Raw genomic sequence first — 25,434 nt, forward strand, 5'->3', positions numbered from 1 at the left:
CCACTAAATTCAGCTGGAGAGAGACCAGGAGCCCTGGCTGGTCTCTGGGATGCCCCTGGTGCCAGCGAGGGATGGGGGGACCAAAGTGTCCCCCAGTTCCCAGACTGGATGCCCTCCAGTCCCCCCGGCCCACTCACCTCCCGCAGATCATTTTGGGTTCCTGCCAAGAGTGCCTGGGCAAGGAGAGCAAAGGGTTGCTCAGGATTGGTCCCTGTGGGGCTGGGGGAGGGACACGGGTGTCCCCAGCCCCCCCAGCCCATGGCTGCCCCCATCTGAGGGGGAAAATCCCTTCTGCTCCCCCCAGTCCCACTCCACCCAGTTTCACCTCCAACCCCTGTGCCTGCAGGGCCCAGGGTGGGGATGGAGACAAGGAGAGCCAGGGGAATTCAGGGCCTGCAGGGAGGGTGGGGGGAGGTTGGGGGGGACCCAAAGATGCTGAACTGGGGGGAACTGGGGAGCCCACGGGACTGGGATTGGGGTGTTGAAGGGGCCCTGTGTGGGATGCAGGGGAGGGGAAAGGAATTCAAGTGTAGGGACATGGGGACTGCAAGGGAGAGGCTTGGTGGGGACAGGAGGAGGAGGATGGAGGAGGACAAAAATGAGGGGACTGGGAGATGGTTGGGAGTGGAGAGGGAGGCAAGGAATGGTCTTGGGAGGTACCAGGGCAGTGGCCTGGGTGAAAGGCAAAGGTCTGGAAAGAAAAGCTTTGGGAATGATCAATGGGAGGATGTTTGGGGACCCTGGGTAGGACACAGAGCAGATGCTGGGGAGGTGATGCCTGAGGGGACCAAAAAGGATGGGATGGGAGGCCCAAGGGGTGGGATTTGGGAGCACCATTAAAAGAAACAGGTGGGGGCCCTCCCAGCAATTGACAGTGGACCTCCCTTGTCAGGGATGGCTGAATGGCTTCCTGCCGTTGCATCTTTCATTTCTTATCAAAAATCACCCAAATAGTTTTCAAACAGTGCCTGCCAGTGGAGCTTGAAGGCACTCGTTCCATCAAAGCCATACCTGTAATTCAGAGGCATAAATAGAGAATGTAGATTTGTCTCCTAAGGTGCTGTCTCATTTCTACTAGATGTCAATTAGTATCATGTAAAACATGATCATTAAAATTAAAAACTCTTACCCTTCTATTTCCCTTTGAAAAATAATTCTGCTGTTAAAACACTCACTTCTGTTTGATTGTTTAAAATCAAAATGAATGTGTGTACTAGTGGACACAGACAGGGCTCCCTCACAGAGAAGCCCATGAAGTATGGGCTGGATGAGCAGACAGCAGGCTGGTTGAAATCTGCTGGCCAGGGTGGTGATCAGGAGTGTAACATCCAGCTGGAGGCCAGTGATCAGCAATTCCTGGTGAACATCTCCATTGATGATCTGGATGATGGGATATAGTGCTCAAGTTTAATGGAGTTGATGAGTTTACATTCCGACTGCAAGGAACATGTTTTCACATCTGAAGCAGGGGATGGGAAACCAGAGACTCACTGTGAACACCAAATGATTTCCAGAGCCTTTCCAGAGCATTTCATTCAAATCTGGGAATTTTGGATTAAAAAATCACGGTGCTCCTCCATTACTCTGGAAAGGGGACCCTGGTCTGTCGGGAGTGAGGACATTGCTGAATCTGAAAGCTGGAGAAGACAACAAGAAATGTGTGACCCTCCAGAGGATGAAAGCCCTGGATGAAGTTGTCAAGAAGTTCAGACCCAAAGCCTTTCGAGTTTTACGGTTGTGTCTTAACATTTCTTGTAGTTTTTCCCTTGTTTGTCCCCTGAAGTTGTTTGATGAAAAATCCCCTTGATGTCTGTATCCTTAGACCCCGCTCCCCGATTGGCCAAAGTTTGCTGCATTGCAGTATTTCCTTTTTTGGCCACCCTTTCCCTAAAATGGATAAACCCTACCCCCTTTTTCCCTTATCTAGTTACACTTTGCATGCTGGGGTCCCATCTGGGGTGCCAAGAAGAGCTGTGCTTTGGTACCAATTTCCTCTGAAGCTGCTCCTATGCCTTCATAGGCTGCTAAGATTTCCTTCTCCACAGGGGTGGAATTGGCCTCAGAACCTCTGTAGCTTCGGCTCCAGAAACCCAGTGGTCGCCCTCACGTCTCACCAGGCACCTTTGGCCAGAGGCTCCAGGAGGGACCTTTATCTCCAGCTGCAGAGTAGAGCACATTCTTTACATCTGGTCCTGTCCTGACTGCTCCAAGAGCCACGGCATGTGCAATCTCTTGCTTGATCTGCCTGAAAGCTTGTTGTTGTTCAGGACCCCACTGGAAATTGTTCTTTTTACGGGTCACAAAGGAAAGAGGGCTCACCATCTGGCTGTACTCTGGGATGTGCATCCTCCAGAAGCCAATGGCTCCCAGAAAAGCTTGGGTTTCTTTCTTCTTTGTGGGTGGAGCCATTGCTACAATCTTGTGGATGACGTCTGTTGGTATCTGGTGTCGTCCAGTTGCCATTTCAGCCCTAGGAACTGGATCTCTTGGGCAGGGCCCTTGACCTTACTCTTCTTGATGGCAAAACCAGCCCTGAGGAGAATCTGGATGATCTTCTGTCCTTTCTCGAAAACTTCTTCTGCTGTGTCCCCCCACACAATGATGTCATGGATGTACTGGATGTATGGATGGGGGTCACAGCATCTCGGTTCCTCCGATACTGTTGCCTGTGTACAGTTGTCGTGGCCCTTGGCACTTCTTGTCCCCAGAGCTCCAGCGATTCCTTTCGTACAACAAGGGGACCAATGCAGCACCACCTCTCCAATTTTAAGTAGCATTTTCGCTGCCTTCACCACTAGGATCATTGTCACTGAGCAATGTAGGGGTGGGTTAGAGCTGATCTTGGAGTCTTTGCTACCAAACCTTGAAGGCCACCATTAAGGAAACTGGCTACTAGGCCGTGGATGTTGAAATTAAGGAAAGGAAGCAATTTGTTCCATCCATCTGAATGGTCCCTTACAGGATGTCCTAGGACAGGCACAAAAACAGCAAGAATCAGGAAAAAAATTAGTAAAAAGACCATTGTTATTATTTTTCTTTCTCCTTGTTCCTAAACAAAGCTATGTTTAGATAAACACAATCCTTCTTGGCAGCTCTCCCAGGAGTGTCCCAAAACAATGGTGGATGTTTACAAACAAACCTGCTCTTGGCAGCTTTCCCAGACAACGTTCCCACAACAAAACCAAAGGAACCAAAACAATCCCACTTCTGACACCAAAACCATCTGTAGCCAGTTGGAGTTGGCTTCCTGCCAAACCCCACAGACTACAGAAGATTACTACGTGTAAATTTAGGGTAGAACTTAGGTGGGAGGTTCCTGTGCCACAGTGCTCTTGCCCACAGTTTCTCTTGGGAAAGAATGGAGTTCCACAGCTCATTGCTTCCATTTCAATCTTTTTTGACCACTCTGGAAAATCTGGACAAACCTGATGAGCAGAAGTCTTGGGCTTTACCACAGGTGTCTGGGTGGTGTTCTGAGAGCCAGACTTCTGCTCAGTCCCAAACTGATGCCAAGATGTCCCAGGCCAGGTGAATCCTGAAGTGGACTTGCAGCCAGAAGTCCGCTGACAGCGCTGCTTGGGACTGCAGATCTGCTTCTGTGGCGCTCCAAAAAGAGCTTGGTGTTGGCCACTGCAAGTCTCTCAGTAGCTCTGAAACATTCACAAGCACACACAGAGTCATCTTTGGCAGGAAGGCTTTCGCAAAGTTACCCTCCACAGCCTTGGCTACTACTCGACTTCTAAAAGCCAAGGGCATGAAGAGCATCCAAAACCAGCACATCCTTTGATCTGAGCTTGTTCACAGGGCCTGTTTCTAAGAAATCACACCAAGTGCAAGGAGTAGGCAGTGTCACCTCCAGAAGAACTCTGGCCTACCCTGGCCTTCTCAAGGAAAGCTCAACCCTCAGACCCGCTGCCAAAACAGAAGCCAAGAAAGAGCCGCCTTATTTTGGATTCACAGAATCCAACTCTCTTCTCCCAGAGGCCTCTCCTTATTCAAACAGGAAAGGGCACAAGATTCATCTTCTCTGTCACCCACGGGATGAGGAGAGTAGAGACTGGCAGAAAGACTGCCTGCTAAAACAACCTCAACTTGAAAAGACACCAATAATGCCATAGTGGTGGTGCTGTGGGGTTACTGCTGGAACTCTAAAGAGAAAGGAAGACAGGTCTGAGGAAGGGAAGGGTCTGAAGGAACTTTCCCCACAAAGATGCCACGTTCTGCTTTCACACCTGACGCTGGTCAGATGTAGAAAAGGGATTTCCGAGGAAAATGCAGGAGGAAAAAGGAGTCTGTTCTTACCAGTCCAAAAAAGCAGGGACTTACCTTTCCAGTCTCTTGGCGAAGCTTTTTCTTCTTTGGGCTTCCACCAGATACAGCTCTTTGTACTTGTCCACTTCTGCCTGGGTGGATTCCTTTTGAAAAGGTCTTTCTGCTTGGTTGCTTTTTGTCCTTCCCAGTGCACGTTCCAGATCTCTAATTCTGTCTTCCAGCTGCTTTTTCAGTGAGTCCACATGACTGGTTCTGATTTCTTCTAAGGTGTCCTGGTGGGCTGCCTGTGCCTGAAGGAGACAGTGCACCTTCAACCACCACAAGAAAAAGAGAGCTCTGCCCAGCACAAAATTGCACACACCCACTTTCAAGGGCCCAGCCTTACTCAGAGAGGCGGCTCTGCCTCCTCACTCCCAGCAGCAACCAAGGCAGAACCCAGGAGCTGCCAGGGCAAACAATTCTTTTCATTGGGAAAGAAGCCCAAATGAGCACTCTGCTTCAAAGCTACTAATGAAGAGACACTGGGTCTGTAGGGCAGGGCATGTCCAAAGGGATTCTTCAAAGACAAGAAGAGCTTCCACCTCCACCTCCACCCCCTCCCTCCCATCCCTGGAATTTCAGTGACTCCTTTTCTGAGCACTTTCACCCCCTACAAGGACAAAGCAGCACCTGTAGGTCTGGCAATGACAGCTGCAAGTTGCCAAACCCATTCAAGGATGAGCAGTGAGAAGCAGAGCAGTGCACAGAGATCCCCCCAAGCACTGCAAAGTGGGAATCTGCCTTGGGCAGCCTTTGCATTCAGGGACCTGCCGGCACATTCCACACCCATGACAGCACTCCTGCCCAACCAGATTGCCTTCTGCCACTGCCTTCAGCAAAGACAGAAGCTAACCCACAGAATACAGGAGCAAAAGAAAAAGACCAAACACCATGGCCACAAGAGAAGTTTAGGAAGTGCCTGTGGACACTGGGGAGAAATTCACTTACTTGCAAAAACTCATTGACTTCTTGGAGTTTTTGTCTTATTTCCTGGTCTGCTTCTTCTTCCACCTCTCTTTTACACTGTTCGAGTTGGCTGCGATCCACCACGTTGGTCTCCAAATGATGGTGGAGTTTTGCCAGCTCTTCTTGCAGCTGGCATTTGTCCATGGCCAGGTTCTTGCACTCCCCACGCAGGGTAGACAGCTCTTCTTGCAAAGCCTGATTTTTGGCCTCCAGCTGCGTGCACTGTTCACGTTCCCTGTCCAACTGCTGGGAAAGTTCAGCAACCTGCAGACAGAAAATAAAAAAAGGAGCTCAGCGTGGTGTAAAGGCAGTGAATTCTGGGAAAATCCAAAACTGGCTGCCCAGGGAGACTTTATTCAACATCTGCTGGCTCAGGACTAGACACAAAGTGCAACCAGGCTTTTCTTTTCCAGCAAGAACAGCTTTCCCATCATTTGCCATAGGATTCCTCAGCTTCCCAGCCTTTTGGAGTTCCTCATGCAAAAATGCTCCACGCTTCTGGACTCCAAAGGAATCACTGCAAAGGCAGGAAGCCATTCTACAGGGATGCCTTCAAACCCAGGCGTGACTCTGACAGACGCCGCTTTAGCAACGGATCCGAGTGACGAGTGGAGAAGGGATGAGAGGTTCTGTGCCACTGCTGCACAGGCAGAGCAGCCTCAAAAGACCTGCTGGGAACAGCCCTTCTGGCTCCCCACCACAGGATGGGCTGAAACAGCTCCCCGTGAGCAAGAAGAGACAGATTTTCCCCTGGGAGGCCCCTGTCCTCCTTGGGCCCTGGGCAGCAACAACACTGTGGAGAAAAGCAAAGCCTCAAGTGCCTCCTGCTCAGCTCGTGCCTGAGACAGGGCTCAGGGGCTGATGGTGCCCTGCCAGTGACAGTGCTGTTCCTCCGCTCTCTGCCAGGGCAGCAATTCATCTGTCACACCCAGAGGACGCTGTCACAGCCTCCCTCCAGCTGCAGCCAGGCCTCAGCTGGGCCCCACTGCTCTCAGCCCATGGACGTGATGTCCTGCCAGGACGGCAGACCTGCCCATCCCTAGGGCCCAGCCGAGGGATCTGCACTCTTGGCTGACCCCGCTCACTGTCAGGGGGCCTGTTCTGCTCTTCTTGCTCAGGGCCTGTGGGACGGCTCCCTGGCCCGGGAGCTCACGCACCCTGCCAGGCTGGCTGCCACTCCTGGCTTGCCCCTCCTCTGCAGGACAGCCTGGCCTCCATCAGCCCTTACACCTACTGCTTTGCCCTCAACATTTGCATCTTTCCCCAGAAGGAGAACTACCTCTGGATTAGTTCGAGTCATCTCCCACTGGAACAGCAGGAGGAGCATTAAGAAAAGCCCATCACATCCAAAATGCAGCCAAGGGAATAAAAACATCCACATGACAAGAAATAGAGGGAAAGCATCTCCCAGTTTTCAAAAGAAGGAACACCACAACCAAAGAGCCCCACCCAGAGCACAGCTCACCTCTCTTTGGAATCTATCAACTTCCTTGACCTTTTCAGAATATCTCTTCTTCATTTCTTCCAGCTGGGACTGACTTCCTTTCTCTTCATTAACCCGGAGTTTCCTCCTCTCTATCCTCAGAAGCTTTTCCAGCCTGCACAGCAAATTAGTCAAGAAAACCATGAAACAGAGGAAGAACCAGCCTTTCCCCCACAGTCTCACAGAAACAGCACAGACAGCATCCAAGCCTAGAATGACTTGGCTTGGCAGGAGTCTTAAAGATCATCCAGTTCCAAGCCTCCTGCTGTGGGCAGGGACACCTTCCACCAGACCAGCTTGTTCACAAACCCATCCAACCTGGCCTTGAACACTTCCAGCCATGGGGCATCCACAGCTTCTCTGGGCAACCTGTTGCAGTTCCTCACCACCCCCACAGCAACCAATTTCTTCCGAGGATCAAATCTAAACCTATTCTCTTTCCATTTGAAGCCATTCCCCCTTGTCCTCTCACTACCTGCTCTTTTAAATGCACTCTCTTCATCTTTCTTGTGGGCTCCCTTCACACCCCAAAAGGCCACAATTAGGTCACTCCAAAGCCTTCTCTTTTCCAGGCTGAAGTGTTGCAATTGTCCCAGCCTTTCCTCCTAGCAGAGGTGCTCCATCTTTCCAAGCACCTTGGTGGCCTCCTCTGGACTCTGTCCAACAGCTGGAGGTCCTTGCTGTGCTGAGGAGCCCAGAGCTGGATGCAGCACTCCAGCTGGGCTCTCCCAAGGGCAGAGCAGAGAGGCAGAATGCCCTCCCTCCACCCGCTGGCCACGCTGCCTTGGACACAGCCCAGGACACAATTGGCTTTCTGGGCTGCGAGCGCACATTGCCGGCTCATGTCCGGCCTCTCCTCCAGCCCAAGGGCTTCTCGGCAGGGCTGCTCTGCCCCTCTTCATCCCCCAGCCTGCACTGATACAGGGGCTGCCCTGAGCCACGGCCAGCATCTTGCACTGGCTCTTGGTAAACCATCAGCAGATTGCCATGGGCCCACTTCTCCAGCTTGTCCAGGGCCCTCTGGATGGCATCAGCTGTGTCAACCACACCCCTCAGCTTGGTGTCAGCTGCAAATTTGCTGAGGGTGCACTCCATCCCTTCCTCTGGATCATTAGTGAAGACATTAAAGAACACTGGGCCCAGTCCAGACCCCTGAGGGACACCACTCGGCACTGATGGCCCTCAGCACTCTGAGCCATTGGTCACCACCTCTGCATGGCACTGTTCACCCAATTTCTTCTCCATCTAACAGTCCACGCATCCAATCCATCTCTCTCCACTTTGGAGAGAAGGATGTTGTGGGGGACTGTGTCAAAGGCTTCCCAGAATGACAGGGAGATGACATGGGTAGCCCTTGTCCACTGAGGCAGTCGCTCCATCTTAGAAGGCCACCAGGTCGGTCAAGCAGGACTTGCCCTTGGGGAAGCTGTGCTGGTGCTTCCAATCACCTCCCTGCTGTCCATGTGCCTTGACAGAGCTTCTAGAAGGATCTTTTCCATCACCTCCCCAGGCACAGAGGGCAGGCTGACACGTTGGCAGTTCCCAGGGCCCTCTTTTCTACCCCTTTCAAAGATGGGCACAGTGGGTTTCCCTTTTTCCCCTCACCTGGGACTTCCCCTGACTGCCACGACTTTTCAAATATCAAGGAGAGGGTCTTGGCAACTCCATCAGACCCTGTTGGCCAATGGAGGGCAATAATGCTGGCCAGATGTAGAAGATGGATTTCCAAGGAAAATGCAGGAAGAAAAGGACTCTCTTATTACCACTCCAAACAAGCACGGACGTACCTTTCCAGTTTCTTGTCAAGGCATCTTCTGGTTTTCACTTCCTCCAGATACAGCTCTTTGTACCTTTCCATCTCTCCCTGCGTTGTTTCTTTACGAGAAGCACTCTCTTGTTGGGTGTTTTTGATCCTGTCCAATTCACTTTCCAGATTTCTAATCCTTTCTTCCAACTGGATTCTCATGGATTCACAATGAATGTCTCCAGTTTGTCCTAGTGGGGCCTGGTGGGCTGCCTGTGCCTGAAGGAGACAGTGCACCTTCAACCACCACAAGAAAAAGAGAGCTCTGCCCAGCACAAAATTGCACACACCCACTTTCAAGGGCCCAGCCTTACTCAGAGAGGCGGCTCTGCCTCCTCACTCCCAGCAGCAACCAAGGCAGAACCCAGGAGCTGCCAGGGCAAACAATTCTTTTCATTGGGAAAGAAGCCCAAATGAGCACTCTGCTTCCAAGCTCCTAATGAAGAGCCTGTGGACACTGGGGAGAAATTCACTTACTTGCAAAACGAGGTTGACCTCTTGTAGCTTTGCACTTCTTTCCTGGTCAGCTCCTTCTGCCACCTCTCTTGTACACTGTTCTCTTTGGCTGCCATCCAGCACCAAAGTCTCCAAATGATGGTGGTGTTTTGTCACCTCTTCTTGCAGCTGACATTTGCTCTTCTCCAGTTGTTCACACTTCCCAAGCAGAGTGGACAGCTCTTCTTGCAAAGCCTGGTTTAGGGCCTCGAGCTGCATGCCTGTTCCAGGCTCCATGTCCAGCTGCTGGGAAAGTTCACCACCCTGTGCACAGAAAAATAAAAGAAAAGGAAACTCAGCATGATCTAAAGGCAGTGAATTCTGGGACAATCTCTCAAGGGGGTGGCCATGGCAACTGTATTTATCATCTACTGGAAATGAGCCTAGGAAACACTTGAAAGATTCCCCGACAGAAAGAAGAAACTTTAGACCTACTTAAGAATTTGGGAGACACTTCTGGCAACAACACTTCTGGGTCCCTTGGAGCTCATGATGAAACTCCTCATTTAGAATCTAAGAATTCCTCCAGTGTCCAGCACACCAAATACCCTCAGGGCTTTTGTAGCAGCTGGGGAAAGGACCAGGCTGCTTTCTGAGCAGCCTCTGCTGAGGAGAAGGCAGAAACTGAGCTCCCCAGGCTCTCCAGGAAAACTTCATCTGATAATTGCCCCTTATAAGCAACTGGGCTCCAGAGTCACAAAAAGGCAAATTTAGGACCAGCTTACTGAGGCAGAGGCTTGCAGGGCTCTCGGAAGGGCTTCAACGCTCTCGCTTGGCTGCTGGACAGTGGCTTCCAATCTGCTGTTCTCACTTGCAAAGTTGAAGAAGAAATACAGCTTTATTACCAGAAAAGCCAATGCCAGACAAACTGTGCTAAGGAACAGAAGCCACAGCAGAAGCGTCCTTCAAAATCCCACTGACTCTCCCCCTGTTTCCACCCAATCCCCAAAGCCACAGACCCCTCGCTTCACTGGGTTCCTCTCTTACTCTTGTGCGTCTTCTTCCAGTTGGTTCACAGTCGGATTGGTCTCGCAAGATGCCAACAGGAAGTCCTGCAGTTTCTGGGAGGAAGTTATTGCCTCTCTTTTCTTGGCATCCAAGGCAGTCTTCAAGTCAGGAACACAATGCTCAGACTGAAGATGCTTTTCTTCCTCCTCCCTCAGCTGTAAAATCACGGGAAGAATCCACAGTTGTCAGGGGAGCTTTTCCAGAGAGGAGCCAGCTGCTGCTGAAGAACTCAGGTGCTGCATGTCTGTGTGCATCCCCTCTGCCCAAAGAACTGCAATCCATTCAAGTCCCTTCAAAGCTTCACTTCTGCTCCCCAACAAACACACTGAACACTGTTTTGTCCGTTTTCAGGATGGATAGGAAGCAACAGGCACCCCCAGGTTTCTCCCTGTGGGGACAGGCTTTCCATACCTCTGCGCCAGCCCTGTCCAGCTCCTCCTGCAAGCGCAGATTATCTTCCTCCAGGTGAGCCTCATGGCTTCCAGGAACCACAAGAGCAGTCCTAAAGCATGCAAAATTTCATCGGAAACATGTCTGATCCTGCATCAGTTTTCCCCTGCTTGCTCCCAAAACAGCTCTTCCCCCCTTTCCTACAAGCTCCGGGAAAGCAAAGCCAAGTCCATGGAAGCATTGGAGAATTTCTCTTACAAGGGGCCTCCCTAAAGCAGCCTCAGCTACCAGCTCAGGCCATGCTGTTCAGGGCTCCTTGCACTGCTCTTCAAAGTCCCCCCAGATGCGGCTGCACAAACTCCCAGGGCAAGCCCTTCGACCCCCTGACCATCTCCATGGCAGGAAGTTTTCTCCTTCTGTGTGCTCGGAGCCCCTCGTGTCCCCTGGGACAGTGTTGGTTCTCTTTCCCCCAACGCTTCCCTTCAGAGCACTGAACGCACCGACTCTGCCGTGCCTTAAACCCCCCTGGCCTGCAGAGCAGCCACGCTGCTGAGCTACTGGCAAGTTTCCCCGGGGCTCTGGCTCTGGGTGGGGAGAGGGCACCACAGACAAGGCTTTCTTGCAGACCTCAGCGGGCAAAGGACGAGAGCCCCTGAGGTAGGAGAGCAGCCAAGGGCAGACCTGCATTTACCAGTCCCACGGGGAACTGCTTCCACGGGGCTGCTCCTTCTTTTTCCCAGCTCATTGCCACGTCCCTCGTCTGGGTCACACTTGCAGACTACCCAGAACACCCGGGTGCTGTTTTGACAAAGCCCTCACCTTTCCCCCTGGGCTTGAGCAGGCCTGTCAGCTGCTTTGTTCACAAGGCACTCCAGAATCTCCTCGTGCTGTTGCAAGGCTGCAAGTTTGAAGGGGGTAAATCCCCACTAAAAGGAGAGAGAATCCCCATTAGAAAGACACAGACAAGCTCTGCAGCTGTTGGAAAGAGCAGCTTTAGCCACGTGCCAAGGTTACCTGGTTCTGAGCATCACTGTTGGCATGATGCTCCAGTAACAGCCCTGCTACAGCTGTGTTTTTAGAGAGGACAGCCAGGTGAAGGGCAGTGTTGCCGTCAGCGTCTGCCAGATTGGGGTCGGCACCGTGTTCCAGCAGAACAGCAACACATTCTTCCTGCTCCTGCTGGACTGCCTGGCAACAACACACCAAAAGGGAAAGGCTGCCAACTTTTCATCCCCCTCTGTCACAACTCCCTCAGCTCCTGAGTGCTGCCATAGAAGACCATCTTCAAAGATCAGCTAACAGAGGCTGTGCCGTGCCCATTGCAATAGGCGTCTTTCTATGGCCCTGCCCTGCAAGGAATCCTGCCAGACACCTCCCCTTTAACACCCCAGCACTAAGCCCCACCTCCAAGCTCAGAAGGCATTGCACACACCTTCATCAGGGCCGTTCTCTTGAAGCTGTCAGCGAGGTTGGGCTGGCTGTTCTTCCTTAGCAGATATCTGACGACATCTGCATGGCCATTGGCCGAAGCCAGATGCAGAGGTGTCCTAAAAATTAAACAGACTCTCTTAACCCAGACAGACAAAGGATGAGCCCAAGCTGTGTCTGTACCCAACACCCTGGGGACCCTGCCCGGACTCTGCTCCTGCTGCTGCTGCTGCTGCTGCTGCTGCTGCAACCCTGCCCTGATGAGCCAGAGGGCAGAAGAGAACAGGTGAGGGCTGAGCAGCTGCAGAACAGCCCTGCAGAGAGAGCACGGCCAAGGGGCAGGTGGGCAACACGCGTTTGCAGCAGCGCTGGAGCCCGGGCGGCAGCTGCAAGCAGTGAAAAGCTCAAGAGTTCCCTGTCCCAGCTGACAGGGCAAATGTCACTTTTCAAGCCTTGTCCCTAAGAGAGGGCTGCCGAGGACTACTGCAGCTTGGCTCAGGAGCAGGCAAGGTGTGCCATCAGCGTGGCCCAGAACTCACCGCATCTCCTGGTCTGGCCTGTCGATGCCGACTACCTTGACGTACCAGCGCCAGCGCCTCAGCCAGCCCAGGTCACCGCGGGCGGCCGCGCGGTGCAGCCTGCCCAGCCCCTGCTCCCGGAGCTGGGAGGCGCTGCTGGAGCTGGTGGCAGCCCAGGGCTGCCCACTGGGGCTGCTGGAGGGCGACTGCCGTCGCTTCTTGCTCAGAAGCCACGGCATGGCCCTGCTTGGAGCTCCCAGCAGCAGGAAGGGCAAGAAGGCCCCGGCGGGCTGCCGGGAGCCAAGTGGGGATGAGGAATGGGACGGGGCGAGGTTTAGGGGGAGGGTGACAAAGGGGCGAGAATAAGGACGGGCACAGGGTATGAAGCACAAGGCAGACGAGGTCGCCCTGCGCAGTGGTCGTGGCCTGCAGCTGCCAAGACGGCGATGCAGGCGCGCAACGCTCCCCGAGCGGGATGTGCTGCTGCTCCCCGAGAGGCTACAGCAGCTCTGAGCGCCGGCTGCGGGCACCAACAAAGCCGTGCCCGACTGGCGCCTGTGGCGTCACAATGGCTGGTGGAAGGCTCAGCACGTCAGCGTGGGGTGTGACAGAGGCCACGGGGCAGGGTGGGGCCGGGCGGGACAGCGCAGGGCGGGGCAGGTGTGAGGGCGGCCCTGCTGGGCCTTGTGGCAAGGAGGCGGCCTGGGCCTTGTGAGGGCGGCCGGCGGGAGTGGGCACTGCCCCGCCTCAGGGCGCCCGGGGCAGGGCCCGGGACGCTCCCACCGGGCCGGAGGCTGCGGTAGGCGCTGGAGCAGCTCCCGCATCACCCGCTCTGGCTTTTTGCTTCAGCCTGGAGCCGGGCTGCCTCTGGACACACTGCCATCAAATGAGGCTCAGGAGGAAGTGGGGCCACCACAGCTCTCAAGAAATGCCCACCCAGTGCTCGAAGCCTGCCAGGCCAGAGTTCCAGGACAATTCCCCAACTCCTTTGTCTTGTCCCTCTTGAAGAGCAGACACCTCACCCCCCTTCCCCTCACAACTGCTCTCTCCTGCTGCTTTGCCAGATGCCAACAGTGAATTTCTGCTCTGCTCCTCCACCAGCCAACGGGCAGCACACAGCAGGGCAGGAAGAAACTTTCAAACACATCTTGTCCCACTTTGTCTCGATGACAACACCAACTGAAAGATCAGAGGTTCTGCACCAGCTTTCTCAGCGGAGGGACACTACAATGGACCACAAACAGGCTGAAGAAATTTCCCTTTTTCTTTATGGGCTACAAACTGATCTGCTTCCCACGGGATCAGGGATTTGCCTGTGTTTTAAGGCTACCAGGAGCTTACTCACTATCTTCTGCCCAGAACACAAAGAGGAGGGCTCGAAAGCACTGCAAGAGTCTGGCAACTGAGTAGTAGCAATAGCTCACCTGGAGGCCATGATCTTAACACCACTGTGCTTCAAGCCTTCCCAGAGGAAGGGCACACATTTGCCTGGCCTCTGGGACAGGCTGAAGATGCAGCTGTGAGCAGAGCTGAAGGGAGCAGAGGGCAGCTCTGGCTCGGCCTTCAGGCCTGGCTTCTCTTTCGGCCTTGAAGATGTCTGCTGGACTGATTTGCACTCAGATGGAGGTCACTGCAGGGCACTTGATTTTCTTGAAATACACAGGGATCGTGGCACCTCAGTGTGTCTGTACACAGCAATGGTAGGTACTGGTGTAGCAATGGAATGACATTAGACAGTCCTTTATGGAAAACAGTAACACAAGTGAAGAAAAAAAAGGAATGCAAATATAAAACACACCAATACAACAACAACAAAATGGACAACAACAAAATGGTACAAAGCAGTCTGACATCCTGGATGCTGTGAAGAAGAAAAAAGGCACTTCATTGCTTCTGAAAAGCATCCAGTCATTTTCCTCCAGGCACCCTTGAGGTCCTGGTTCCTCCTGGGGGGGTTCAGTGCTGGAGGCACCACCGAGTCCAGAACTGACCTCAGCAGTTCCAGCAGCGGGGAGGAGATGGAGGGGGGCTTCAGGTGGGCAAACCTGACAGTGCTGACAAACAGGGAGACCACAGCAGGGTGAGGGAGGCCCATGGAAAAGGCTCTAAAAAACCCTCCCCGAAGTTCACGCTCTCTGCACTTTGGGGTTCTGGGGGTCCCCCCGTTCAGGCTCTTGGAGGTCCCTCGTGTTTTGGGGGCCCCCTCTCCAGGTTCTGCCTTTTCCAGGCTGCTGCAGATGCCGGGAATCCCAGGGGTCCCCCCTCTCGGAGCCCCCTCTTCCAGGGGCCGGGGGTCCCCGGCCCCCCCACCCCTCTGGGCTCCCCCTCTCCGCGCTTCCCCTCCCGCCCCCCCAGGCTGCCGGGGGTCCCCCAGCTCCGCTGTCGCCCCTCTCTGCTCTCCCCACTCCGGGGACCCTAAAAAAGGGGCTCGTCGCGTCCCCCCCCGCCGGCACCGGGCTGACAATGGGGGCGGCGGGGCCTGACCCCGCAACACCGACCCCCACCGCGGGGGGTCCCCGCATCCCCCCGGCCACCTCCCGCCTCTGCCGGGAACCCACCCCGGGATCCCCCCCAACAAAACACCAACGGACCCACCAGTAAGGGAAGCCCTGCAAGTGCCTCGACTGCGGGAAGAGCTTCATCTGCTGCTCCAACTCCATCACCTGTCGGAGGACTCACCTTGGGAACAGGTGACCCACATTCCCAGTGACCCACCTTGGGAACAGGTTTGGTGACCCACATTCCCAGTGACCCACCTTGGGAACAGGTGACCCACATTCCCAGTGACCCACCTTGGGAACAGGTGACCCACATTCCCAGTGACCCACGTTGGAAACGGGCTTGGTGACCCACATTCCCAGTGACCCACATTGGGAACAGGTTTGGTGACCCACATTCCAAGTGACCCACCTTGGGAACAGGCTTGGTGACCCACATTCCCAGTGACCCACATTGGGGAGCCCCCTGGCTGGTGGACTGTGGCAGGATAGTCCCATGTGTGATTTGTGTGGGCACGGACCCAGTTACACACAGGGCATGCGGTTGAATCAAATTTATTAAGAACAGCATGAGCTGATACAGACAGTCCAAACTGTGACACGTCATGACGTGACCTCTCAGCCAGTGACATTCGAGCACTCTCTTGTGCATGTGCAGCAGAGCACCGAAGGAACTACAAGTCCCAGAATGCCTTGTGGTACTTCCTATAATATAAATCGCTACATTTCCCCTTTATTATAATTAGAACGAGTTACAGAACAATTTTTAAACCTTTTTCCTAAACATTTCTTAACATAAACAAACTTATCTTAAGCATTTATAAAAACCAGGGCCTAATGCGGTAAGGCCTTTATTAAAACTGGTCACAACCTTATTAACTGTGTCACTTTCAATTATTCAGGGTTTGTAAATATGGTTTGTGTAAGACGTTTTATCTGAGGGTATTTGTGTAACTGGGAGAGAAGCATCAATTTTATCTCAAAGGGAAGTGTGTCAGGTTATGGGTGTTGTGTTCAATTGTATTTGCTGGGGTTGAGGTAGTGTTATTGTAGGACTGTATTTTATTTAAGGCATCTCTGGCATAAAGTGGGTTTGAATTCACTCTCATACGTACGTCCACACAACGTTCCTCATTCATACGTAGGTGGCCACTTCTCAGTCTCTCCTCACACATGCACACTTAAGCCTTTTATTATGTCTCTGTACTTCAGTCACGTAGTTCAGGTCTGGTAGTGGTCATTAGTTATGTGTTTCTTCGATTCCAGTTTCTTCATCTGTCACTTCTGTTGATTGCTCTTGCTCTGAAGAAGGGCTAATATAAGGCCTGACACATCTGGAAGGGATCCATTGTAATTTACCTGTGGATACACAGGCATCTCCCCTCCCCCACGTTACGAGGTCCACTGGTCCTGACCATTGCCCTGATATTAAATATTTATCATGACTGGTGGTTTGGGAGAGGAAAGTACCTGAGATTCGTGTTGATGTTGGTACCTGCCGTGATCTGTGTCATCACAGTTTAAGAAATTTAGGACATATGACACTTTCCACAGGTGTTCCTGGGACTATAGATAGATTCCCCCCTTTTTTGTTTTTGCAGCATTCCCTTCCATGTGCAGTGTGCTCTCTCCACCATAGCTTGTCCCGTGGGTGAGTGTGGTCTGCCTGTGGAATGAAATATCCCCCAATCCATGAGAAATATTTTGACTTTGAGGAACAATAGGCAGGAGCATTGTCTGTCTTTGTGGTTTTTGGAATTCTCAAAGTTGCGAAGCAACTAAGCCAGTGTCGGAAAACATCCCTTGCCTTTTCCCCAGGGTGTGCAGTGGCATTTATGTGTTTGGAATGTGTGTCTGCTGTGACATGGACATACTTTAGCCGACCAAGTTCAGCTCTGTGAGTAACGTCCGTTTGCCAAATTCCATTGGCTGCTGTGCCTCGGGGATCAACCCCTTCCTCAGATGGCACTGGGGCAATTTGCTGCCAGTCAGGACATGACATGCTGATACCTCGAGCTTGATTCACTGTGAGTTGGAACTGCCTCTTTAACGAGCGTGCATTTTGCTGAAAGAATAGGTGGGAGAGTTTGGCCTGCTCGAGAGTTTTGGGAACTGCAGCAACCACAGCAGCAGCATCTGCTCTTTGATTGCCCTCTGCTCTGGGCCCTGGCAGTTCTGTGTGGGAGTGGGCATGCATTATGTAAAAGTCAAATTTTCTGTGGTTGACAAGGGACCATATAGTACGTATCTCTGTGAACAAATAAGGATTAGTGACATCTCAAAGGAAAGAGGCTTCGAGACGTGAAACCAACCCCGCAGCATAACACGAATCAGTAATGATATTCAGTGGCTGCTCACAAAACAACTCAAAGGCTATGCAGATAGCAGCAAGCTCTAAAACCTGTACAGAGCCTTGGTCTATGGTCTGTACTTGATTGTCCCAGTGTCCTGTGACAGGATTTATCCATGTCACTGCGGCCTTTTTTGACGTCCAGACGTGTCAGTAAAAACAGTGATGCCTGATACGGGTTATGGCCGGCAGCGACACGTGGCCATTAGAGGTAGATTCCCCATTTGTGCCCAGAGTCTGTGCTTTGGGAAGTGAATGGAAATGTCACCACTGTAGTCTGCCAACGCAGCGTGAAATCCAGCGTCCTCTGCGAGAAGCCAGTCCAAGTTGTCTTTGGTTGCTGGAACGTAGATGCCAAGTCTCTGAGCAGTTCTGTTATTCCAAGGTTTTTCGGCATCAGTTCATATCCCCCCTTGGAGTCTGTTTTGCCCGTGAAGGTGATCAGGAAGTGACCTCTGCCAGCTCTTGGCTCATGAATCCTTGGCTGGTTTTTTCCTCTGTTCTGTCCAGTTGCAGAGGGGAGTGAGAGAGTGGCTTTAGGGGGACCCTGGTGTCCAGCCAGGGCCAACCCACTACACCTGCTGTCTGTGCCCAGTGACTGGACCTGGTGACAGTGATGGAACGGAGCACGATGATCCTCCCTCCCTTCCCTGGGTGCTGCTGGACAGACCTGGTGTCTGAGCCCAGCGGGAACACCTGATCCCTGTCTGTGCACTTGTCCCTTGAGGGGACAGGCATCCCTCTCGTGCCCAGTCCTTCAGCCCCTCTGCCACCCACCACCACAGCAATAATTCCTCCCGTCAGACCCCAAAGCCAAACCCCAAAGCCGCCGAGCGCCGGCAGCGCCGGGAGCCAGACCCGGCAAAGGGCTCCTGCCCCTGCGCTCTCCCGGCGGGCGGGAGAAGCCGTGCCTGGAGCCGCTCGCTTTGCGCTGGGCTCTGCTGCCTCTGCCCCTTCCCACCACCCCACCTGCTTTTGGACAAACCTATTTCTTGATCCTGAAATGCGGGGCCGGGGCGGGATGGTGTTGTCAGGTCTTCCTGGCTCCTTTTGTTTCTCAACTCTGCCTGGCTCCGGGGCACGGCTCGGCCTTCGGCTCTGCCCGGCTCTTTTTGGCCTTCGGGTCTCCCTGGTTCCTTCCAGCCCTCAAGAGTTCACAGCGACATCGCTTTTGGGTCCTTTGATATCGGCCCAATGCTGCTCCTCTGTGGCACAGCGGGGCCTCCTGGAGCCATGGGGACATTGGGACACTCCAGGGACACATGGAATCAAGGCTGCCCCTTGACCTACGGGACCTCCTGGTGCCCTGGGGCACCTCGGACACTTCCTGGCCTCCTGATGGCAAGGAGAAGCCTGTGACAATGCAGGGCCTCAGGGACCCAAAGGCACCCCGTGACACTGGGGCACCTCGTGGTTATCGGTCTCTTCTGACAGTTCTGTGCAACCACAGAGAGACAAAACAGTGGAGCCTGAGCGTGTTGATCCAAACTATTCCCATCTCACCTGAAGATGTCCCTGCTAACAGAGGTCCTGTGTGTTCCCTCTGCTCTCTGGGCACTTGCATCCTTTGAGAGCTGCCCATCACTCTGGTAGCCAAGAGCACAGGGCGGGGAATCCCCTGGAGGGGGAGCAGAGACATCTTTCCTAGATCACCTTGCTCAGAGCCCCATCCAACCAGACCTTGAATGTTTGCAGGGATGGGGCATCCACCACCTCCCTGCAAATGTGTTCCTGTGTTTCAGCATTCTCACTAGAAAATAGTTCTTCTTTATCTCTGGTCTGGACTTGCACTTTTTTAGTTTAACTCCCTCACACCCTGTCCTATTAGGACAGGCCCTACTGAACCCTTTGCCCACCTGTTTCTAAAAAGCTGCCTTGAAGTACTGGAAGGCCCCAAGGAGGTCTCCCCACAGGCTTTTCTTCTGCAGGCTGAAGAGCCCCCACTCTCTCAGCCTGTCTCCATGCGAGAGGTGCTGCAGCCCTGGGATCCCCTTGGTGGCCTCCTCTGGAAGTGCCCCAAGAGGTGCGTGTCTGTGCTGTGCTGAGGAGCCCATGGAGCTGCAGGAGATGCCAGGGCTGGCAGGGGAATCCCCCCAAGCCATTGCCATTGCGGGTGGGTGCGTTGCAGACAGCCAGAGGAGCCCAGAGCTGGAGGCAGCACTGCAGGGGGGTCTCAGCTGAGCGGAGCAGAGGGGCAGAACCCCCCTCCCCTGCTGCCCACGCTGTGGGATGAGCCCAGGACACGGGGGGGTTGTGGGCTGTGAACTCCCATTGCTGGCTCCCATCCTGCTTTTCATCCCCCACTATCCCCACGGCCTTGGATGCAGGGCTGCTCTCCATCCCTTCAGCCCCGAGCCTGGCCCTTGAGATCTGGGGGCATTTGACACCCGCTGGCTCCTTTGATCCCCTTTCCCATTCCTCCCAGAGCCCAGGGAAGGACTGAGGGGCCTTGGCTGATTGTCCCTGACCCTCCCCTGCCCCGACACCAAGCTGTGCTCCTTGGGGACGGTGCTTGGACAGCCCCAGTCAGACCCTGTTTCCCGCTGCGCCCCCAAACCGCCGGGTGCCCCAGGAGACGTGGGAACACACATGGACACGGGAAGGCACCCGTGGAGGTGGGAACACACACACCCAGACAGACACAGAGCATTTGTTTTGCTGTAGGGGTTTATTGATTCTTGCAGGGAAATTGCCAGGGCACCCAGGGGATCAGGGGGGTCCTCCAGGGATGATCATCTCCTCATGCCGCTGGAGGGGGCCAGGACACGGGTGTCACCACCACTTCCAGTCCTGAAAGACAGAGCCCCAAACGTCACCCCCGGTGTCCACAGGGACATGGCAGGGGCCTTGTCCCCACCCTGTCTGTCTGCAGGGAGCTGGGACAGGAGAAGGGAATTGGATGCTGAGATCCATGTGGCCCCAGAGCCCCTGAGCCCGGGATGCTCTGACACCTCCCCGAGCCCCTCCCTGCCCTCCCGGTGAGCCTGGGGGTCTGCAGAGCCCCCAGTGCAAGGCCAGGCTTGGGGGCAGCTCTGTCCAGCTGCCCCGGGACACGGAGCAGGGACAGCCCCCTGCGTGTCCCTCTGCTGTCCCCAAGCTCTGCCCACTGCAGAGGGCTCAGGGACCCCCCAGGGCCCTGCCAGGCTCCTTTGGGGGGCTGAGGAGCCTCCCATATTTCTCACCTGGACATGCAGAGAGGCTCATTCGCGCATCAGCTCCACCAGGTCAACTATGGGGGGCTGGGGACAAAGGCAGGGTTAGAGACACACTGGGGTGGACTGGGACACACTGGGATGTACTGGGGCACACTGGGCTTGACTGGGGCATACTGAGATGGACTGGGGAACACTGGGCAGGACTGGGACACACTGGGATTCTGGGGAGGGTGGTGGCCATGAGAGGGGAGGGTCTGGGCCCAGCAGAACTCGGGGTACCCACCTCAGACCTCTTCACTCGACCGATATCCATGCCTCCCTGGAGAGAGAGCATGAGGTGTCACTGGTCACTGGGGTGTTCCCAGGCCCAGGAGGGATGGGGGGATTACATTTCCCCCCATTTCCCACACTGGGGACATCCCAACTCCAGGACTTACCCCAACACATCCACCTGCTTCTATTTCCCCAATTGGCTGGGGAAGGAGAGCAAAGGTTTAAGCAGGATTAGCCCCTGTGGGGTTGTGGGAGGGACACGGGTGTCCCCAGACCCCCCAGCCCATGGTTGGCCCCTGGTCTGAGGGGGAAAATCCCTTCTGCTCCCCCCAGCCCCACTGCACCCAGTTTCCCCCGGGATCCCTGTTCCTGAAGGGCCCAGGGTGGGGATGGAGACAAGGAGAGCCAGGGGAATTCAGGGCCTGCAGGAGGGTGGGGGGGAGGAGGAGGGGACCCAAAGAGGGTGAAGTGGGTGGAATTGGGGATCCCACAGGATGGGCATTGGGGTGTGCAAGGGATGGGACTGTGGGGGATGCGGGTGAGGAGGAAGGGATTGCAGTGGAGAGGACCCAGGGAATGAAGCAGGGCAGGGGTGGGGGCAGGAGAAATGGGGAAGGGGAGAAAACTGGAAGGGACTGGGAGGGTCTTTGGGACTGAGGTTTCAAGGAAGGGGATTTCTGGACACGAGTGTCATGGGCAATGGGAAAGGGAAAGGATTAGAGGGGAAAGAAGGGACGAAATGGTGTGGGAATGATGCCCTGTGTGTGTGTGGTGGGGTGGACTGGGGTGTGTGAGAATAGAGTGGGGGCCCTGAGAAAGGACCTCCCCGGTGCACACTGGGGTGTACTGGGGAGCACTGGGATGGCCTGGAGGGTGGTGGCCACCAGAGGGGAGGGTCTGGGCCCAGCACAATCCCTGGTACCCACCGGGCCACCGATGACGCCTGCCTGTAGAGAGACAAGGAGACATCACTGGTCACTGGGGTGTCCCCAGTGCCAGGAAGGGATGGGGGGCCCAAAGTGCCCCCCACTTCCCACACTGGGTGCCCCCCAACTCCCAGACTTACCTCCCCACATTGGACGCCACTGGCCTCAATGGGCTGCAGGAGGAGAGCAAAGGCTTGGTTGGGGTTGGCCTTGTGGGGCTGGGGGGGACACGGCTGTCCCCACCCCCTCCAGCCCCGGCTGCCCCCCGGGCTGAGCGGGGCTCTTTGGGATTGCGGCTCCCAGGCAAGTTGGGGACACCAGTGCAGGGGGAAAGGCAAGGCATTGAGGGCAAAGCCTGGAGGAAAGGCCCTGGGAAGGGGCCATGGCAGGGCATTTCCCAGTTGGTGCCAGTTCAGCCTGGCCAGGCCTTGTCCCACTTGAGCCCAGGGTGGAGCTTGGGCCTGTTTGTCCTCCCTGGACTCAAGTGGGTCTTGACCCAGTTCCACCCAGTTTGGGTTGGGCCTTTGCCTTGACTGGGAAAGAGAGGAGATGGTGGGGAGATGCCCAAGGGGACCAAGAGGATGGGATGGGGAGGCCCAAAAAGGTGGGATTGGGGGTCAGAAAGAGCAGGAAGCGTTGGGACTGTGCCAGGACGGAGCCGGGTGCAAGCATCCCGTGAGGAATGGATGGTGAAGAGTACGCTGTAAATGTCCCCCCTGAGCAACTTCACCTCCCCTTGGCCCCTCCTCAGTCAACGTTCCTCAATTATCCAACAAACGAGGCACGAAGCAGAAAAGTGCAAAAGGAAAATCTTCCAGGTCACTGCCGGCTCCTGGGGAAAATGCAAGGCAAACAGTCAAGTCATTCAGCTGAGATGTTTTCTCAGCTGCCCCACAATGGTGTCTGGTTTCTGGTCAGGGGCCCGTAAGGATGGAAGGTGTTGCGGAAACGTGGCCAAAGGTGAGTGGAGAATTGAGGCTGTGGCAGGTGCCGGGAGCCCCCGCTCAGTGGCTGTCCTTGATCTGTGCCCACGGGGGTCCCAGCCCAGAGGGGCCTGTGAGGCGGGTGGGGAGGGAGGGAGAGTGGGGCGGGAAGGTACCATCCTGCTGAGGGCCAGCGCTGGGCCCAGGGCAGGGCAGGGCCATCCCTGGGGACAGGGGCACTGGGGCAGCTGTGTGCCAGGGCCAGCCCAGTGTGGAGCCAGAGCCCTGCTGGGCTGCCAGTGCCTGGCCCCCCCTGCCTGGGCCAGCTCAGCAGAGCGGGGCCCGGCTGATGCGGGAGGACACGGTGTGCCCAGCTGGGACAGGGGCAGGGCCAGCAAAGGGCATCTGCCCCTCTGGGCTCTGCTCGGGGAGGCCGTGGCTGGGCATGCACCACTTGGGGGCTGCAGTGCCCGCAAATGGGCTGGAGCCGGGCACTGCCACCACCCCAGCACTTCCCTGGGCCCAGCCCTTGTGTGCCAGGGCCAGCATTGCCCAGTGCTCCCCAGGGCCTGCCCAGACTGGAGATCCCAGTCACCCGCCTGTGCCCATTGCCCGTCAGCCCCTTTATCTCCCAGCTCCCTGTTTCCCTGATCCCGGGCTCCTGGTGCCCCAAGAAGGGGGTCAGTGCCAGCCCTGCGTTCAGCCAAGGGGTTGGAGTGGGTACAGGGACAATTGTGCTCAGACACGCCGGGTTTGGGGCTGGGCTGAGCTCTGGGGTGTCCCAGAGGGAAAGCTCTGGGAAGGGATGGGCAGGAGGACATGGGGGGATCAGGCTTTGGGGGCTGTTGGAGGATGGATTGTGTTGTGTGGGATTGTCCCCACAGGGTATGCAGCTGCTTTCAGCTCCCTGCCCACCCCCTTGGCACCCCCAGGGGCCTGGGCCCTTCCAGGGGCAGCTGCCCCGTGCAGGAAGCTGGAGGGATGCCGGGGAAGGTGGCTGGATGGGTGCCGCAGGCGGGATGGACTCTGTGCCAGGGCTGGGCTTGTGGCCAGGGCTGGGGGCTGTGCCCAGCCGGGCTTTGCCCCGGGGGCTCTCGGGGAGGGGGCAGGGAGGAGTCCCGGCAGGGATAAATGTGCTCCTGCCCTTGTGCAGCCTCAGCCAGCGCTGCCCAGGCCCAGAGGAAGATGAAGGTCGCTGTGCTCAGCGTGGCCCTGCTCTTCACCATCCTGCTGAGCCCCCCGGCAGATGCCAAGGTGAGGCCCCCATGCCACGGCCATGGGCTCAGGGATGGGCCCCTTCCCAATCCAGGGGCTCCCCAGCACTCCCCATCACCCCCAGCCCCGGGCCAGGCCACTTTCTTCTGGCCACAATTCCCTCTCTCCTTCCCCTTCCCACAATTCAACTCCTGCTGCTGCAGCTCCACTTCCTCACGGGATGCTTGCACCCGGCTCCGTCCTGGCACAGTCCCAACGCTTCCTGCTCTTTCTGACCCCAAATCTCACCTTCTTGGGCCTCCCCATCCCATCCTCTTGGTCTCCTGGGGCATCTCCCCACCATCTCCTCTCTTTCCCAGCCAAGGCAAAGGCCCAACCCAAACTGGGTGGAACTGGGCCAAGCCCCACTGGAGTCCAAGGAGGACAAACAGGCCCAAGCTCCACCCTGGGCTCAAGTGGGACAAGGCCTGGCCAGGCTGAACTGGCACTAACTGAGAAATGCCCTGCCATGGCCCCTTCCCAGGGCCTTTCCTCCAGGCTTTGCCCTCAATGCCTTGCCTTTCCCCCTGCACTGGTGTCCCCAACTTGCCTGGGAGCCGCAATCCCAAAGAGCCCCGCTCAGCCCGGGGGGCAGCCGGGGCTGGAGGGGGTGGGGACACCCGTGTCCCCCCCAGCCCCACAAGGCCAACCCCAACCAAGCCTTTGCTCTCCTCCTGCAGTCCATTGAGGTCGACAGCGTCCAATGTGGGGAGGTAAGTCTGGGAGTTGGGGAGCACCCAGTGTGGGAAGTGGGGGCACTTTGGGCCCCCCATCCCTTCCTGGCACTGGGGACACCCCAGTGACCAGTGATGTCTCCTTGTCTCTCTACAGGGAGGCGTCATCGGCGGCCCGGTGGGTACCAGGGCTTGTGCTGGGCCCAGACCCTCCCCTCTGGTGGCCACCATCCTCCAGGCCATCCCAGTGCTCCCCAGTCCACCCCAGTGTGCACTGGGGAGGCCCTTCCACAGGGCCCCCACTCTATTCCCACACACCCCAGTCCACCCCACCACCACACACACAGGGCATCATTCCCACACCATTTCTTCCCTTCTTTCTCCTCTAATCCTTTCCCTTTCCCATTGCCCATGACACTCGTGTCCAGAAATCCCCTTCCTTGACCCCTCAGTCCCAAAGACCCTCCCAGTCCCTTCCAGTTTTCTCCCCTTCCCCATTTCTCCTGCCCCCACCCCTGCCCTGCTTCATTCCCTGGGTCCCCTCCACTGCAATCCCTTCCTCCTCACCTGCATCCCCCACAGTCCCATCCCTTGCACACCCCAATGCCCATCCTGTGGGATCCCCAATTCCCCCAACTTCACCCTCTTTGGGTCCCCTCCTCCTTCCCCCACCCTCCTGCAGGCCCTGAATTCCCCTGGCTCTCCTTGTCTCCATCCCCACCCTGGGCCCTGCAGGAACAGGGATCCCGGGGGAAACTGGGTGCAGTGGGGCTGGGGGAAGCAGAAGGGATTTTCCCCCTCAGACCAGGGGCCAACCATGGGCTGGGGGGTCTGGGGACACCCGTGTCTCTCCCCCAGCCCCACAGGGGCCAATCCTGCTTAAACCTTTGTTCTCCTTCCCCAGCCAATCTCGGGACAAGGAGGAGGTGGATGTGTTGGGGTAAGTCCTGGAGTTGAGATGTCCCCAGTGTGGGAAAT

At 55.7% G+C, this 25,434-nt stretch overlaps 1 protein-coding gene across 1 annotated transcript; it reads right to left on the bottom strand.

The window, feature by feature from the left end:
- Positions 1 to 2,815: 2,815 nt before the first annotated feature.
- Positions 2,816 to 13,893, bottom strand: LOC127462012 (ankyrin repeat domain-containing protein 18A-like). Its single transcript, XM_051770269.1, has 14 exons — positions 12,425 to 13,893; positions 11,890 to 12,004; positions 11,472 to 11,645; positions 11,277 to 11,383; positions 10,479 to 10,569; positions 10,047 to 10,222; positions 9,785 to 9,932; positions 9,042 to 9,323; positions 8,548 to 8,783; positions 6,743 to 6,875; positions 5,260 to 5,541; positions 4,327 to 4,562; positions 3,426 to 3,650; positions 2,816 to 2,967 (listed from the first exon to the last, which is right to left on the bottom strand). Exons 1-13 carry the CDS (start codon positions 12,640 to 12,642, stop codon positions 3,449 to 3,451), a joined length of 2,400 nt encoding a protein of 799 aa, XP_051626229.1. The 5' UTR covers positions 12,643 to 13,893; the 3' UTR covers positions 2,816 to 2,967; positions 3,426 to 3,448.
- Between the last annotated feature and the right edge of the window lie 11,541 nt (positions 13,894 to 25,434).

This window comes from Manacus candei, unplaced genomic scaffold, assembly GCF_025592945.1.
Source record: "Manacus candei isolate 608988 ecotype Guabito, Panama unplaced genomic scaffold, ASM2559294v1 h1tg000118l, whole genome shotgun sequence".
Lineage (NCBI taxonomy): Eukaryota > Metazoa > Chordata > Aves > Passeriformes > Pipridae > Manacus > Manacus candei.

Coding starts and splice junctions, on each gene's coding strand:
- LOC127462012 (XM_051770269.1), bottom strand. CDS start 12,642: ATGCCGTGGCTTCTGAGCAAGAAGCGACGGCAGTCGCCCTCCAGCAGC. Junction 11,646..11,889: donor AGAGAACGGCCCTGATGAAG/GTGTGTGCAATG, acceptor TGTTGTTGCCAG/GCAGTCCAGCAGGAGCAGGA. Junction 10,223..10,478: donor TGGACAGGGCTGGCGCAGAG/GTATGGAAAGCC, acceptor GTGATTTTACAG/CTGAGGGAGGAGGAAGAAAA.